General features: G+C 48.2%; 1 protein-coding gene across 1 annotated transcript in view; it reads right to left on the reverse strand.

Annotated features, from left to right (window-relative positions):
- Positions 1-895: 895 nt before the first annotated feature.
- The window catches only part of LOC132831420 (receptor-type tyrosine-protein phosphatase H-like), a 107152-nt gene continuing 89579 nt past the window's right edge, over positions 896-18468 (reverse strand). The window contains exons 17-22 of the mRNA XM_060849561.1: positions 18247-18323; positions 15952-16086; positions 13011-13133; positions 7095-7252; positions 4352-4487; positions 896-1058 (exon numbers count right to left, since the gene is read on the reverse strand). Of these exons, the coding sequence (XP_060705544.1) occupies positions 915-1058; positions 4352-4487; positions 7095-7252; positions 13011-13133; positions 15952-16086; positions 18247-18323 (773 nt within the window). The 3' untranslated portion in view covers positions 896-914. The remainder of the gene's footprint in view (positions 1059-4351; positions 4488-7094; positions 7253-13010; positions 13134-15951; positions 16087-18246; positions 18324-18468) is intronic.

Here is an 18468-nt window from a genome sequence, read left to right on the forward strand (position 1 = left end):
TACAGAGAGAGACAGTGGGATACACAGAGAAAGGGGGATACACAGAGAGACAGTTGGATGCACAGAGAGTGGGATACACAGACACAGTGGGATACACAGAGAAACATTGAGATACAGAGACAGGGGGATGCACAGAGAGACAGTTGGATGCACAGAGACAGTGGGATACACTGAGACAGGGGATGCACAGAGAGTCAGTGGGATGTACAGAGACAGGGGGATGTACAGAGAGTCAGTTGGATACACAAAGATACAGTGGGATGCAGGGATACAGAGACCGTAGGATACATAGGCACAGTGGGATACACAGAGAGACAGGGGGATGCACAGAGAGACAGTTGGATGCACAGAGAGACAATGGGATACACAGACACAGTGGGATACACAGAGAGACAGTGGGATACAGAGACAGGGGGATGCACAGAGACAGGGGGATACACAGAAATACAGTGGGATACACAGAGATACAGTGGGATACACAGAACAGTGGGATATACAAAGACAGTGGGATACACAGAGATACAGTGGGATACACAGAGACAGTGGGATATACAAAGACAGTGGGATACACAGAGACAGTGGGATATACAAAGACAGTGGGATACACAGAGATACAGTGGGATACGCAGAGACAGTGGAATACTCAGGGAGATAGATACCCATGGATGCAAGGTGGATTCTCAACTTCGAAAAAGAGTCACTTCAACATGGAGGTACACACAGTGATATGGATCAATGATGCACGAGTGATTACAAAAGATTCTTGGTCCATTGGTGAGACTGGATTCATTTCAGCCACAGCCTTTGAGGTACCCCAGAGTGAGGGGTGTAGAATAAAGGCAATTATACAGTTCGAGGCATATCCCATCACAGCACCATAGCAACATGGCAGCAAGGAAGGGTGTTGTGACTAATTAAATGAGCCGTGTGTCTGTAGCATGGATGGCACTAACATTCTCATAGATAAGGTTCTGTTGATTCTCATAAATGGCTTCTTCAGGCTCTCCCCTCTGTTGAATCGTATCCAACATGCACTGATGCAGGAAGATGTACTGAAGCTAAGGGGCAGCAAATAAAAAACAGAGATGAAAAGATTATACTCCTCACAATAGTACAAAAACATTTACATTCAAAGTAAATCTTGTGGTTATTCAAATGAGTCAGAAGTCAGGTGACATTCGGTTATAGTTCAACAGGTTTATTTGCAATCACGCTTTCAGAGCGCTACTCCTTCGTCAGGTGAAGTGAAATTGTTGAACTATAACCTGGTGTCATGTGACATCTGACTTTGTCCACCCCAGTCTAAAACCAGCACCTCTACGTTATTGAAATAAGGACACAGAGTATGTAAAGACCAGGGTTAGACTCAACGTAAAGGTCACTCTACACCATTCCCATAAACCCTCCCAGGTTAGGGACAGCAAAGGGTTAGATACAGAGCAAACCTCCCTCTACACTGTCTCCATCAAACATTTCCAGGTTAGGGACAGCACAGGGTTAAATACACCGCAAACCTCCCCCTGCATTGTCCCCATCAAACACTTCTAGGACAGGAACAGCACAGGGTCAGATAGAGAATAAAGCTCCCTCTATACTGTACCCCACTATCGAACACTCCCAGGACAATAAAGCATGGGGTTAGATACAAAGTAAAGCCTCCTCCACAATGTCCCCATCAAACACTTCCAGGGCAAGGGCAACACGGGGTTAGATACAGAATAAAGCTTCCTCTATACTGTCCCTATCAACCAATCCCAAGACAGGAATACCACAGGGTTGCATACAGAGAAAAACTTGCTTTAACCACAAGATGCCGCCTAATGATTTTTATTTTTCCCCACAGTCAATGGGTTTTTTTACATTAGACTTACAGTGTGGAAACAGGCCCTTTGGCCCAACAAGTCCACACCGACCCGCCAAAGCGCAACCCACCCATACCCCTACATTTACCCCTAACCTAACACTACGGGCAATTTAGCATGGTCAATTCACCTGACCCGCACATCTTTGGACGGTGGGAGGAAACCAGAGCACCCGGAGGAAACCCACGCAGACACAGGGAGAACGTGCAAACTCCACACAGTCAGTTGCCTAAGTCGGGAATTGAACCCGGGTCTCAGGCGCTGTGAGGCAGCAGTGCTAACCACTGTGCCACCGTGCTGTCCACTTTTTCGGTCTTTGAATCTCTCGGATAAATTGGCTCTCAATTCTCTGCACACCAACAGAGATGAAGCTGCAAAATGCAAACTCATTTCATACACAGACTCTTTGGAGCAACATGGAGAGGAGACCCAGTTCAGCTACCCAGTGATGGGCTTGGTTCAGTCCGAATGGGGGTAGCTTATCACTGGGAACTGTAGTTCCAAGCCCTCAATATTATGATGGGAGTATTTTCCATGCGCCAGTGGAGTTTGAATGAATGAGGAAACGTGAAGGATCTGTGGCTTTAGCCTTCCTCATTCTTGTATGGAAGCTCAGAGCTCAAGATGGAGTCTTCCTCATGGACTAACCACTTCCCTTGCTTCTAACTTGCAGCAGTTCCAACTCTGGTGCTTAACTCTGTTGCTCTTTCAGCAGTATGTTATCTTTTCTGGCAACATGAGGATCACTAGCCAGACCAGCATTCCTCACCCATCTCTAATTGCTCTAGAAAGGGCAGTGGACGTGAGCCACCTTCTTGAGCGACTGCAGATTGTGAGCTATGATTGCAGCCACCGTGCTGTTAGGGAGGAAGAGTTTGGCTTTTTGACACAGCAACAATGTGGGCTGGTGAGTGGCTTAGAGGGGAACTTGCAGGCAGTGGGCATTCCTGGGCATTTGCAGCCCTTGCCTTTGCAGGTGGTAGAGGTGGCAGTTTTAGAAAGGACCCGGTGGCTCAGTGGTTAGCACTGCTGCCTCACAGCGCCAGGCACCCAGGTTCGATTCTAGCCTTAGGTGACTGTGTGGAATTTGCACATTCTCGCCATGTTTATGCGGGTTTCCCCCGGGTGCTCTGGTTTCCTCCCACAGTCTAAAAGATGTGCAGGATAGGGTGGATTGGCCATGCTAAATTGTCCCATAGTGTCCAAGGATGTGTAGGTTAGGTGCATTAGTTAGGGGTAAATGTAGAGTAGTAGGGGTCTGGGTGGGTTACTGTTTGGATGGTCGGTATGGACTTGTTGGGCCAAAGGGCCTGTTTCCACATTGTAGGGATTCTGTGACACTTGGTGAGTTCCCACAGTGGGTCTTGTAGATGGTATGTGCAGCTGTCATTGAGCATCAGTGGTGGGGAGACCGAGATAAATTGCTGCAGGTGCTGGAATCTGGACTGAAAACACCAAACGCTGGAGATCACTGCGGGTCAGGCAGCACCCATGGAGAGAGAGAGTGAGCTCTGATGCAATGTTTTCTACACTCGAAACATTAGTTTGCTCTCTCTCCATAGATGCTGCTGGACCCACTGTGATCCCCAGCGTTTGGTGTTTTCAGTGGAGGGAATGGGTTTTGGAGATACCCATCAATCAACCTGCGCTGTCCTGGATGATGTCAAACTTCTTAAGTGTTGTAAGAGCTGCACCTATCCAGGGAAGTGGGGAGTATTCCATCACACTCTTGTGCCTTGTAGATGGTGGACAGGCTCTGGGGAGTCAGGAGATGAGTTACCCATCGCAGGATTCCCAGCCTTTGACCCGCTTTTGTAGCCACAGTATTTATAATAGACAGGACTAGGACAACCAGTACTACAACAAATCCCCAACCAGGATAACCAGTACTACAACAAATCCCCAACCAGGATAACCAGTACCTACAACAAATCCCCAACTAGGACAACCAGTACCTGTAATAAATCCGAAGCCTCCAGCACCTCACTTTTCTCCTATTTATAATAGAATCCCTATATCATGAAAGCAGGCCATTCAGCCCATCAAGTCCACACTGAACAGCATCCCATCCTAATGCAGGAGGTAAAACCGCGCCAAATTGCTTTTTTTTAATTCATTCACGGGGTGAGGGATCACTGACGAGGTCAGAGTTTATTGCCCTTCCCTGATTGTTAAGAGGCAACCACATTGCTATGGGTCTGGAGTCACATGTAGGCCACACCGGATAAGGATGGTAGTTTCCTTCCCTGAAGGACATTAGTGACCCAGATGGGTGTTTCCAACAATCACCAATGGATTCATGGTCATCATTAGGCTCTTAATTCCAGATATTTATTGAATTCAAATTCCATGGCAGGATTCAAGCCCAGTTCCCCCAGAACACTACCTGTATCTCTGTATCCATAATCCAGCGATAATACCACTTAGCCATTGCTCCCCCTATAGCAAAATAATTCCCAGTGAAAGCAACAGGAAAAAAAATGTCTTACTTCAGTCTGGACCATCAGAGGCCGGTTCTGCCTCATTTTACGGACAATCCCATAAACGTCAACCACACCTTCCTGTTCCATTTGTTGAAGTAGGTAATCCAGTGCTATTAAAGTTCCCGTTCTCCCGACTCCAGCACTGTGATAAAACCCAGACTGGGTCAGAGCAGACCTTGAAACTGATTAGACATGTTTTACCCCTCTCTGACCTCCCCCAAAACCCAGGCTATCACCAAGAATTTTGATGAACTGAAGTGATCTTCTAGGTCTTTAGTAGAAACCAGCACTGTCACACCATAGCTCAGTAATCTTTCTCCCCAGTTACAGCCCTATGTGACTGACTGTATCTCTCTCAATGCCAATCCAGTTTGTTTTCTCTCAGAGGGTCAATAGTCTTTGAAATTCCCTTCCCTCATAAAGTAGTGGATGCAGAATTGTTAGATTATTTGAAGGCAGAGGGAGATAGATCGTAGATTCCCAAGGGGAAGGAAGACTGTCAGGGGCTATGAAGGAATGTAGAGTTGAATTTAAAATTAGGCCAGCCACGATCTCATTGAAGGGCGGAACAGGCTCAAAGGGCCGACTGGCCTTAATCTGTTCAATATTGTAAGCCGTTGCTCACTAACCCTTCTCCCTCCAGACTTCGTTCCTTTCTTGAATATTACATGGGAGGTGGGTATCATTGGCAGAGTCAGCACTTATCGTCCATCTCTAATTGCCTTAGAATGACATGGAGGTGCCAGTATTGGACTGAGGTGGACAGAGTCAGAGGTCACATGACACCAGGTTACACTCCAACAGATTTAGTTGAAATCATAACCTTTCGGACACACGTGACAGAGGAGCAGCGCTCTGAAAGCTTGTGATTTCAAATAACCCTGTTGGACTATAATTTAGTGCCATGTCACTCCAGACTTTGCCCCTTGAAGGGATTGGCTTGCTAGAGTATTTCAGGCTCCAGCACATTGCCGTGGGTCTGCAGTCACATGCAGGCCCGACCAGGTAAGGACAGCAGATTACCGAAAAGTCTGGCGTTGAAGGGTTTTAGGGCCAGTTTGGTTATAGGTATAAGATGCTGCCTCAGGCAGAAGGCTTTCAAGTTTTAAAAACATCACTTGTACAATGAAAGGGGAGTGGCCAGTTTTCCCAGCTCAGCTTTTCTCTGGTTTGGTTTGGCTTTTAGCAGTAGTGGGGTAAAAGCCACTGCATCCACAGAAGCAGGTCCTGGCTGGTACTCTCTTTCTCTCTGACATCTCTCCTGTAAGATCCTATGTTTGATTTACCTTTTGTCCCAAGGGGTATTTATAGGGATTGTTGTGAGTATTGGATCAGCATCATTAAGTTGGGATAATCTGTGGATTTTCGGATAGGTGAAGTTATTCGGTATTCTATTCTCTTTTGTTTGTGTTTCATTCTGTAATCTTGTAAATAAATTTCGTTTTGTTTAAAACTAAGTGGTTTGACCAGCAGCATCTCTCCTTGAATATCCACTTTATACCTACTTAAAACCACTAGCAAATTTAGGGTCTGGGCTACTTTCTTGAAATGGGTTGAGGGGTCCGGTCTGGTCCATCACACAACGCATGAGAGATTGTCATAGTCGCCGTGGTTTCATTTTCCAGATTTATGAATAAAATGAAACTCCACCAGCTGCTGTGGTGATGACAGTGAGTAGGAGACAGGACACAGAAATGGGAACATCTCAACTTGGACAGTCCAGTGACTGGCAACACAGCAAGTGATGATAAACCCGCACGGGAGTAGATATCCAACCAGAGTAAACCAGGAACCACTGTCTGTTATTTTGGGATTAGACCTGGAGGAAGTCAGCTCCCCAATTCTTTAAGCGGGCGGTCTATAGTGAAAGTCTTATTCACATTCTCATCACAACGCACAGACATAGCACGAACTCTGAAATGCCACTTCTTGCTTCAGAGTCTCTACACCATCTACCACCTCACCACTGACATTGCTTGTTATTCACATATATATATGTTATATATATTCGCTATACGGTAAAGCATGGTGCTGGAAAAAACCACAACAGGTCAGGCAGCATCTGAGGAGCAAGTGAGTTAACGTTTCAAGCTTAACCCTTCCTCAGGACTATGGAGGGGGAAGGGGGCTGGGAAATAAACACAGGAAGGGAGCACTGGGGGAAAGGGATGGCGATAGGTGGACAAAGGTAGAAGATGATTGTGATAGGTTGATGGGAACTGTGGAGTGTATAGGTGGGAAGGAAAGTGGACAGGTAGGTCTGGTCAATGCTGCTGTTCGGTGTTACTGACTGTAACACGTTATTCCAGCTCCCTCACACTGGCACTCAGTGACGCCTCTCTCTCCCAGCACCATGTTACTGACTGTAACACGTTATTCCAGCTCCCTCACACTGGCACTCAGTAACTCCTCTCTCTCCCAGCACCATGTTACTGACTGTAACACGTTATTCCAGCTCACTCACACTGGCACTCAGTAACTCCTCTCTCTCCCAGCACCATGTTACTGACTGTAACACATTATTCCAGCTCCCTCACTGGCACTCAGTGACCCCTCTCTCTCCCAGCACCATGTTACTGACTGTAACATATTATTCCAGCCCCCTCAACCTGACATTAAGAGAATCGGTACCAGTTTAACTTGTCCATGTAAACTGCAGACACGACAGTGAGGAGTTTTTGAGAAATCGGGAAATTACAGTCACTGCCTGAAACAGAGCAGAGAAATGCAGCCATGGTGCATACTTTACCTGCAATGTACAATTGGTAAACCTTGGTTCCTTCTGTCCAGGTGATCCCGAAGTATTTTGTGGAAGGCTATCAGTTTCTCCGTGGTTTTGGGAACTCCGTGATCTGGCCAGGCAGTGAAGTGGAAATGAGAGACCGAACGTTTCTCTGATGATCCAGCCTGCCCAGAAAGTGCAGAGGGTGAGTCTCCATTCCCTTTAAACCTTCCTGTTTCCCCAGAGCTCCACTAGGAACCGCCCTTTCCTTTTCCATTCTTATACGGCCATCCCAGACCTGCTCCAAGTCCCAAAACCTCTGCTGGGAATCTCCCACCATGCGGGAAATGGCTAAACTCAACCCCTATTCTCAATCCATGGTCCATCAATCAATGAGATTCTGCTCATCTCTGACATAACTCCATACCCCTCTCACGTTTCCCCTGTATCTTTCAACAAATGACGTGGAATCAGATTGACCAATACATCTTGTTTTGACTGCCATTTGGGGCAGCATGGTGGCTCATTGGTTAGCAGGGACCCACGTTCCATTCCAGCCTCGGGTGACGGTCTGTGTGGAGTTTGTACATTCGCCCCGTGTCTGAGTGGGTTTCCTCCGGGTGCTCCGGATTCCTCTCACAGTCCAAAGATGTGCAAGTTAGGGTGTATTATCCAAGCTAAATTGCCCGTAGTGTCCAGGAAATTGCAGGCTAGGTGGATTAGCCATGGGAAATTCGGGATTACAGGGTTAGGTGTAGGTGCAATTTGGGTGAGATGCTCTGCAGAGGGTTGGGGTGGACTTGATGGGTGGAATGGCCTGCTTTCTCAGGGTTTCTATGATTTGCAGAAGAGACTTTGCAAACTCCATCCATCGTCTGTCTCGAGACTTTATCCACAACCTTACTCCTGAAAAGTCTGGCTCTAATTCTCCTATCTTTCAATCCCCTGACCAGGAGAAATAGTTTCTCTCTCTCTCTCTCTGCAGCCTTAACTGTTCCTCTTAATTCTTGAAAACTCAATTTACATCAGAAAATACAACCTTAGTTTCAGTCATTGCTGCTCAGAAATCAATCCTTGGAGATCCGTATCACTCTGGGACTTTCTGATCCTGTGAGGGAGGGAAAGCCAGGAACGTTGACCCAGTGACAGGATGGTGAGCGACTTAGAGGGGAACTTGCAGATGCTGGCGATTCTAGATGTTGGAGATTGGGGGTTGGAAAGTGTTCTCAAAGGAGTTAGAGAATCATACAGCACAGAAGTAGACCCTAAGGTTCCAACATATCCATGCCAAACAAGTTTCCCAAACTGAACTAGTTCCACTTGCCTGCCCCTCCACTCCCAGTAGCATTCTTGTAAATCTTATTGCACCTTTTCCAATTTAATCACATCCTTACTGTCATAGGGTGACCGGAACTGTATGCAGAACTCCAAATGTGGCCTCACCAACATCCTGCACAACAGCAACATGGTGTCCCAGCTCCTGTACTCAATGGTCTGAACGATGACGTTGGAAACCAGAGGGCCACCAGAATACAGTAGCAAGTGTAAAAGAACAATCCAACACTTCCTGAGAAACAAACAAACACTAGATGGCATGGGGGCAGACATACCTCAGAAAAACAAAAGGCCAGTGGCATATTCTAGGCCAAAACGAAGAGACATCCAGTCCCCAGAGCAGAGCTCATAGAATCCCTACAAGTGTGGAAACAGGCCATCTGGACAAACAAGTCCATACTGACCCTCCAAAGAGTATCCCACCCAGACCCATTCCCCTACCCTATTACTCTGCATTACCCCTGACTAACGCACCTAGTCTGCACATCCCTGGACACCATGGGTAATTTCCCATGGTCAATTCACCTGATCTGCACAGTCTTTGGACTGTGAGAGGAAACTGGAGCACCCAGAGGAAACACACGCCGACACGGGGAGAATGTGCAAACTCCACACAGACAGCTTGAGGCTGGAATCGAACCCTGGTGCTGTGAGACAGCAGTGCTAACCACTGAGCACACTTTGTAGACAGCACACTTTTTGCTTCAGTGACAGAAAAGTGAATGCTGACAGTGGTGGGTGTGGTGCTTTGTCCTGGATGGTATCAAGCTTCTTCAGGGTTGTTGGAGCTGCACTCATTCAGGGCAAGTGGAGAGTATTCCATCAGACTCCTGACTTGGGCTTTGTAGATGGTGGATTTGTTCTGGGGAACTAGGGGGTGAGTTACTCACTGCAGGGTCTCACCCTCTGACCTGCCACTGTGTTTAGATGATGGGTCCAGTTCAGTGTCTGGTCAAAAGTAACCTCTAGGGGTTAGTGATAGGGGGCAATTCAGCAATGGTTAGATCATAGAATCCCTACAATGTGGAAGCAGGCCATTTAGCCCATCAAATACACACTGATGCTCTGAAGAACATCCCACTTGCCACCCAGTTCCTGTCACCCTGCATTTCCCTGTGGCTAACCCACCAAGCCTGCACATCCCTGGACACTATGGGGCAAATTCCCCATGGCTAATCCACCCTAACCTGCACATCTTTGGACTGTGGGAGGAAATTGGAACACCCGGAGGAAACTCACACAGAGAGAGGGAGAATGTGCAAACTCCACACAGTCGCCCGAGGCTGGAATCGAACCCAGGTCCTTCGTGCTGTGAGGCAGTGGTGCTAACCAGTGAGCTATACTGTGCCACTTATATCTCACTGTCATTGACTGGCATCTGTGTGGTGTGAGACAAAAAACAGCAGATGCTGGAACCCAAAGTATACAGGCAGGAGGCTGGAAGAACACAACTAGCCAGGCAGGATCAGGAGGTGGATTAGTCGACATTTTGAGTGCAACCCGTTTTCATGACTGGGGGTGAGTGTAGGGGGAGCTGCAGATAAAGGGGGTGGTGCGGACAGGGTGGTGAAATGGGGATAGATGAAGTCAGGTAGAGGGTATGACCTGGTTGGTCAATAGGAGGAATGAATCCAGTTGATGGCAGAGAACAGTGGAAAGGAGGGGGAGGGGCTGGGAAGGGAATCGGGGATGGAAAGGGAGGTTATTTGAAATTGGAGAACTCAATGTTGAGTTCTGTAGGCTGCCCAGGCGGAAGATGAGGTGTTGTTCGTCCAATCTGCGCGGTTGTGGCATCCACCGCATCATCCTTAAACACGTCCGCCAACTCCAACTAGACCCCAACACCCAGAACATTTTCCCCTCCCCACCCCTTTCTGCCTTCCGCAAGGACCGTTCCCTTTGACAATCCTTGGTTTGCTCCACTCTCCCCAGCAATCCCCCTGAACCCCCAAAATCCACAAACCTGACTGCCCCGGCCGACCCACTGTCTCAGCCTGTTCCTGCCCCACCGAACTCATCTCTGCATACCTCAACATGGTCCCGTCCCCCTTAGTTCAAGAACTCCCCACCTACGTTCGGGACACCACCCACGCCCTCCACCTCCTCCAGGATTTTTGCTTCCCCGGTCCCCAACGCCTTATCTTCACCATGGACATCCAGTCCCTGTACACCTCCATCCCCCATCATGAAGGACTCAAAGCCCTCCGCTTCTTCCTTTCCTGCCGTACCAACCAGTACCCTTCCACTGACACCCTCCTTCGACTGACTGAACTGGTCCTCACCCTGAACAACTTCTCTTTCCAATCCTCCCACTTCCTCCAAACTAAAGGAGTTGCCATGGGCACCCGCATGGGCCCCAGCTATGCCTGCCTCTTTGTAGGATATGTGGAACAGTCCATCTTCCGCAGCTACACCAGCACCACTCCCCACCTTTTCCTCCGCTACATTGACGACTGTATCGGCGCTTCCTCGTGCTCTCATGAGGAGGTTGAACAGTTCATCAACTTTACTAACACTTTCCAACCCGACCTCAAATTTACCTGGCCCGTCTCAGACTCCTCCCTCCCCTTCCTAGACCTTTCCATTTCTATCTCGGACGACTGAATCAACATGGACATTTACTATAAACCGACCGACTCCCACAGCTACCTAGACTACACCTCCTCCCACCCTGCCCCCTGTAAAAACGCCATCCCATACTCCCAATTCCTTTGTCTCTGCCGCATCTGCTCCCAGGAGGACCAGTTCCAATACCATACAATCCAGATGGCCTCCATCTTCAAAGACTGCAATTACCCCCCAGACGTGATCGATGATGCCCTCCACCGCATCTCCTCCGCTTCCCGCTCCTTCACCCTTGAGCCCCGTCCCTCCAATCACCACCAGGACAGATCCCCACTGGTCCTCACCTATCACCCCACCAACCTCCCTATACATCATATCATCCACTGTCATTTCCGCCAACTCCAAACGGACCCCACCACCAGAGATTTATTTCCCTCCCCTCCCCTATCAGTGTTCCGAAAAGATCACTCCCTCCGTGACTCCCTCGTCAGGTCCACACCCCCCACCAACCCAACCTCCACTCACGGCACCTTCCCCTGCAACCGCAAGAAATGCAAAACTTGCGCCCACGCTTCCCCCCTTACTTCCCTCCAAGGCCCCAAGGGATCCTTCCATATCCGCCACAAATTCACCTGCACCTCCACACACATCATTTACTGCATCCGCTGCACCCGATGTGGCCTCTTCTATATTGGGGAGACAGGCCGCCTACTTGCGGAACGTTTCAGAGAACACCCCTGGGACACCCGGACCAACCAACCCAACCACCCTGTGGCTCAACACTTTAACTCCCCATCCCACTCCACCAAGGACATGCAGGTCCTTGGACTCCTCCATCGCCAGACCATAGCAACATGACGGTTGGAGGAAGAGCGCCTCATCTTCCGCCTAAGAACCCTTCAACCACAAGGGATGAACCTAGATTTCTCCAGTTTCCTCATTTCCCCTCCCCCCACCTTGTCTCAGTCAAATCTCTCGAACTCAGCACCGCCCTCCTAACCTGCAATCTTCTTCCTGACCTCTCCGCCCCCACCCCACTCCGGCCTATCACCCTCACCTTGACCTCCTTCCACCTATCCCATTTCCAACACCCCTCCCCCAAGTCCCTCCTCCTACCTTTTATCTTAGCCTGCTGGACACACTTTCCTCATTTCTGAAGAAGGGCTCATGCCTGAAACGCCGACTCTCCTGTTCCTTGGATGCTGCCTAACATGCTGCGCTTTTCCAACAACACATTTTCACCCCCAGGTACCTTCCCCCACAACCGGAAATGATGCAAAACCTGCTGCACATCAACCCCCTCACCCTCATCCAGGGCCCCAAACAGTCCTTCCAGCTGAGACAGAGGGTCACCTGCCTCTCTTCCAACCCAGTTTACTGCATCAGGTGCTCCCAATGCGGTCTTTTCTACATAGGCGATACCAAACGTAAACTTGGTGAATGGTTCACCGAGCATCGCAGCCAGGCCCGCAGGGGCTGACCGGACCTCCCAGTCACCACCCATTTCAATTCCCCTTCCCACTCCCTTGCCAACATGACCACCCTCGGCCTCCTCCATTGCCACAATGAACCAAACCACAAATTGGAGGAACAACACCTCATCATCCACCTGGGCAGCCTACAGCCGGGAGGACTCAACGCTGAGTTCTCCAATTTCAAATAACCTCCCTCCTCATCCCCCGACTCCCTTCACAGCCCCACCCCCTCCCTTTCACTGCTCCCTGCCACCAACCGGATTCATTCCTCCCATTGACCAACCAGATCGTACCCTCTACCTGACTTTATCTATCCCCACGTCACCACTCTGCCCCCACCACCATCTTTATCTGCAGCTCCCCCACCCCCCAATTTTGACGAAGTGTTACAGCCAAAACTTTGACTTCTCCATCTCCTGATGCTGCCTGGTTTGCTGTGTTCTTCCAGCCTCCTGCCCATCTGTGTGGTGTGGCATTATTATTGAAGTCAATGGTTACCCAATAAAATGCCATCTTATGGAACCACCATGGTCGTTCTAGATCTTTCTATGTTCCTCCAGCCTCCAACCTGTTTGATATTGAAGTCTCTGAGGGTCCAATCGCTGAGGATGGTCTCTGAGGAGACAGTAACTGTGATGTTCCCATAGGTACAGGGTGTGTAATCCAGTGGCCAATAGTGTTCACATTTGACCTGGAACCAAAAGAAAACACGTTTGAGATGGAGTCATCCAGAAAAAGTACCCAGGTTTACATAGATTACCCAATATAATAACAGGCCATTCGGCCCGACCAGTCCGTTCAAGTGTTTATGTTTGACTTGTGTCACCACCGATCCCTCATCCAAATCTAACCAGCCTCTACACTCACCTTCTTTGTTTGCCAGCCCTTAGCTGCACTGATTTGATTTATTGTTGTCACATGTACCGAGGCACAGTGAAAAGTTTTGTTTTGCATGCAGTACTGGCAGATTATGCCACACAAAATGTATCAGGGTAATGGATCAGAGTGAGGAATATGATATTATGGCTGCAGTGTAGGTGCACAAAGAGTGACATTAACATTCAACTTAAAATTAGAGAGGTCCATTCAGCAGTCCGGTAACAGCGGGGAATAAGCTGGTCTTGAACCTGTTGGTATGGGCGCTTAAACTTCTGTATCTTCTGCTGGAAGGTTGGAAGGGATGATAACCAGAGTGGGGTGGGATGGGTATTTGATGATGTTGGTTGCCTTACCGAGGCGTAGATGGAGTCAATGGATGGAAGGCTGGTTTGCATGATGGACTGGGCTGTGCTCACAACTCCCTGTAGTTTCTGGGCAGAGCTGTTGCCGTACCAGGCCGTGATGCAACCGGATAGAACACTTCCTTCTTGCGAGGTCTATATTCTCACGCGCTCTGGGTAAAGAGGTTTCTTTTCAATTCCTGAATAGGGTTCTTGGTGACTGTCTGAAATTAGTGACCAGCTTTTGTCTTTTCCCTCCCTGAGGAAACGTTCTCTCTGTATCTGCTCCAGCTAAACCTTTTGTCCTTTTAAAGACCTCTATCAGGTCACCTTCCAGCCATCTGGAGTTTTCCAATCCTCTTCTCAGACATTTTTGTTATGACCCTTAGAAATGTCCTAGTAATCGGTGCAACAGTGTGACACACACGTCTCATGGAGCAATAGACAAAATGGGTGGTGCTGGAAAAGCACAGCCGGTCAGGCAGCACCTGAGAAGCAGGCGAGTCAACATTTCAAGCATAAGCTCTTCATCAGGAATGTTGGGGTGGGGGGGGGGGTAGCTGTGCAAGGGGACTGAGAGATTAATTGGTGGGGAGATGGGGAATGGGGCTGGAGGGAAGTTAGCTCAGATTGAGATAGGTGGATGAAGGGGGGGGGGGGGGGATGGTGATAGGTCAGAGCAGAGGGTGGAGTGGATAAATGGGAAGACCGGTCCATTTTTTGACTCGGATCTCCAGCATCAGCAGTCCTCACTTTCTCCTCATGGAGCAATAGGACAAGGAGCTGTCTTTGGGATCTTCCACACTGAAAATCTCTGACACTCGTGTCGAGTGCTGCGCTTGTACAGCATCTCAATTCGTCATCCAGGTAAGAGGGAAAGTGAAGCTCTGCCTCTGAAATCTGGAGTGATATCTAATGGGATCCTCTTAGATATCGCTGTCTGTGGGAGGAACTGAAGGGATCTGAAAGGGTTCTTGTGAAAGAATGCCATAAGCTCAACTCATTCTGACACCTTGTGTGTAGCACGGTGTCGGATCTCACAGGATCAGGATCTAACATTGGGACCTTGCTATGACTTCATTAGGAGGACTGCACCCAGATTCCAAATGAAACCGCCAAATGGCTACATCGCAAAACACCTCCCTCCATGTTCTTTCCCCAGCCCCACACCCCAGGTTCTGTCTTCATGATACAGGAGGCAATGGGCTAGTGGTACTACCACTCACCTGTTAATCCAGAGAGGTGAAAGGGAGGACTGGAGATCAGAGTCGAGAGTGGGTCGCTGGAAAAGCACAGCAGGTCAGGCAGCATCCGAGGAGCAGGAGAATCCATGTTTCAGGCAAAAGCACTTCATCAAGAATTCCCGATGAATGGCTTTTGTCTGAAATGTCGATTTTTCTGCTCCTCGGATGCTGCCTGACCTGCTGTGTGTTTCCAGCACCACACTCTAGACTATTAATCCAGAGACACAAATCAGGATCCGGGGACCGGGGTTCAAATCCCACTGTGGCAGATGAGAGTCTATTGTACACTTCTATCGGATCCCACCTCAACCTCCTCTGCTCCAACAAAAACAAACCCAGTCTCTCAGTGCAGTTTAGATTTTTCACTTCAGACAACAACTTGAAGAATTAGGGCAATTAAGAGTCTAATGATAACCACCAACTATTGTCGATTGTTGAGAAAAGCCCATCTTGGTCACAAATGTCCTTCAGAGAAGGAATCTGCCATCCTTATTTGGTCTGGCCTACAAGTGACTCCAGACCCACAGCAATGTGGTTGATTCTTAACTGCCCCCTTAGCAATTAGGGATGGGCAATAAATGTTGGCCTCTCAGGGGGTCCTGGGATTGTCTTTCACATGGAGTGGTGAAGGCTGTCTTATTGAATATGGTTAAGGTGGAGGTGAGTCGATTAAGACTAACAAATCTAAAGGGGTACAGCAGGAAAGTGGAGTTGAGGCCACCACCTGATCTGATCAGCCAAGTGGTGGAGCAGGTAAGGGGGACCGAATGGCCTCCTTCTGTTCTGAGTTCGAATGGTAGTGCAAACACTGAGCACATGGAGAGTGCCTTCCTTCAGAGTCCCAGGTAAACCTGACAGCTGGTCACTCCAGTAGCCACTCTCTTGCATTCGGCTCCCATTTGACGACCGCGCGAGACCACCATGTGAAACCGAGCCGTGATCAACCGTGACAGTGGTTGTCCAACGCGGCACACACATCCGCCTCCCCCCACCGCCTTCTCGCTTCGAGACCGGGTTGGGTCCGAGCCTGGAATCAGTGACTCACCCGACCTCCTTCTGTGCAGCTTGTCAGCATCACAACAACGTCTGCCTTCTGCTCCCAAACCATCTGCCAGAAATCCGGCACTGTGTTGGGCAAAGGCCCCTGGGCAGCGATGAACTCTTTGCTTGACCTGTAACCCTGCGGAGAACCAAGAGGAGAGAAGCCTGAGCAGAAAACATTGGAACAAAAACCAGGCAGAAACAAAAAACACAGTTTGTAGACGATGGTATTGTTCTGGAATAGCAGGAGCAGACATTTATAATGGGAAGGGATTTGGTGCGGGAAAATTGATGGAAGGCACCCATAATGTTCCATTCATAATTCCACCAACACCAACATGAATCATCCCAGACAAGACATTGAACAGAGATGGAAAGTGTGGAGCTGGAAAAGCACAGCAGGCCAGGCAGCAACCGAGGAGCAGGAGAGTTGACAGTTCAGGTATAAGTCCTTCGCTAAGACAATGAGGCTGCGAGGTTTTGCTGCAGCTCTACAAGTCCCTGGTGAGACCACACTTGGAATATTGTGTCCAGTTCTGGTCGTCCTACTATAGAAAAGATACAGAGGCTTTGGAGAGGGTGCAAAGAAGGTTTATCAGGATGCTGCCTGGACTGGAGGGCTTGCCTAATGAAGAAAGGTTGAATAAACTCAGACTTTTATATCTGGAGCGAAGGAGGAAGAGAGGTGACCTGATAAAGGTGTACAAAATAATGAGAGGAATCGGTAGAGTCAATAGCCAGAGACTTTTCCCCAGGACAGGATTGACTGGTATGAGAAGTCATAGTTTGAAGATATTAGGAGGAAGGTATAAAGCAGACATCAGAGGTAGGGTCATTACACAGCGAGTTGTAAATGTATGGAATGCGTTCCAGCTGTGGTGGTGGAAGCAGAGTCATTGGGGACATTTAAGCGATTACTGGACGTGCACATGGATAGCAGTGAGTTGAGAGGTGCATAGGTTAAGTTACTATATTTTACATTAGGATTAAATCTCGGCACAACATCGTGGGCCTAAGGGTCTGTTCTGTGCTGTACTTTCTATTCTATGTTCTACGTTCTACCTTCTACGTTCTACGTTCTATGTCCTATGTCCTATGTCCTATGTCCTATGTCCTATGTTCTATGTTCTATGTTCTATGTTCTACGTTCTACGTTCTACGTTCTACATTCTACATTCTACATTCTACATACTATGTTCTATGTAAGGCCAACAAATATCAGGCACTACCTGAGGGGTGGAAACATTAACAGAATGCATTCCAGGTCGGGTGGCTGAGCAAAATGAGGAATCCATACAAGGAGGCAAATAATAGTCCCTAAAATTCACTTTCTGTCTCACTGGAACTGGGATTACCTTTTCGGAAATGTTGACTTCAGTGCTATTGATAGAGGACAAAATCTTTGGGACAACCTGGAGGGGGTTAGGGTAACTCCAAAATCCCATGTTTTCACCTGCATTCATGGCCACCATATTGATGTGAGCTGTGACATTAGGTTGGCGGCTGATGTTGATCCCCAGGATGTAGGTGGTGAGCGATCTGCAGACGGTGAAGCCATTAAACAGCAAGGAGTGGTGGTGGGATTCTGATAAAGTTAGTTCACCCATCCCAATGATGGGGGCTAATTGTTTAGATAAACTCTCAAAGTGAGGCGTGGTGAGAGATTTGATAGCGTCACTCTTTCTGCTCTCCATTAGCTTCAGCAACAAGCCTTTTACAATCTCTCACAACTTCCTGATGTGAGTGTTAGGCATCAGCTTTGCCAGCATTATAGATACAGACCCTGATAAAAGCCTTTCTCATTCTTTCACATAGCATCATAAGAGTCATACAGCACGGAAACAGACCCTTCAATCCAACCAGTCCCTGCCAACCATAATCCCAAACTAAACTAGTCCCACCTCCCAGCACTTGGCTGATGTCCCTCCAAATCTTTCCTATTCATTTACTTATCCAAATGTCTTTCAAATATTATAACCGCATCCACATCCACCACATTGTCTGAAAGTTCAGTCCACACATGAACCACTCTCTGTGTAAAAGATTTGACCCCTCATGTCTTTTTTAAAATCTTTCTCCTCTCATCTTAAAAGTGTGACCCCGGTCTTGAAATCTGCCATGTTAGAGAAAAGACACCTATCACTAACGCTACTTATACCCCTCATTATTTTATAAACTTCTGTAATGTCGCCTCTTGACCTCCTATGCTCCAGCCCCAGCTTTTCTTTCCAACTCAAACTTTCCATACCCAGCATCATCCCGGTAAAACTCTTCTGAACCAGTTTCATGTAAGACTTACCGGCATGTAATTGGCATTGATGTAATCCAAAATGTCACTGTCTGGCTGAGCTATGAGTTTAACCCGGGATGCATCATCTGAAAGTGTTGAGAGGGAGAAACCATTGTTAATGAACCAAATGAGTATTGTGATAGGAAGCAGAAACTCCCCTCTGAGAAAGTAAGATTAGATTAGATTAGATTAGACTTACAGTGTGGAAACAGGCCCTTCGGCCCAACAAGT

The sequence above is a fragment of the Hemiscyllium ocellatum genome, chromosome 33 (genome assembly GCF_020745735.1).
Source record: "Hemiscyllium ocellatum isolate sHemOce1 chromosome 33, sHemOce1.pat.X.cur, whole genome shotgun sequence".
In the NCBI taxonomy this organism is placed as follows: Eukaryota; Metazoa; Chordata; class Chondrichthyes; order Orectolobiformes; family Hemiscylliidae; genus Hemiscyllium; species Hemiscyllium ocellatum.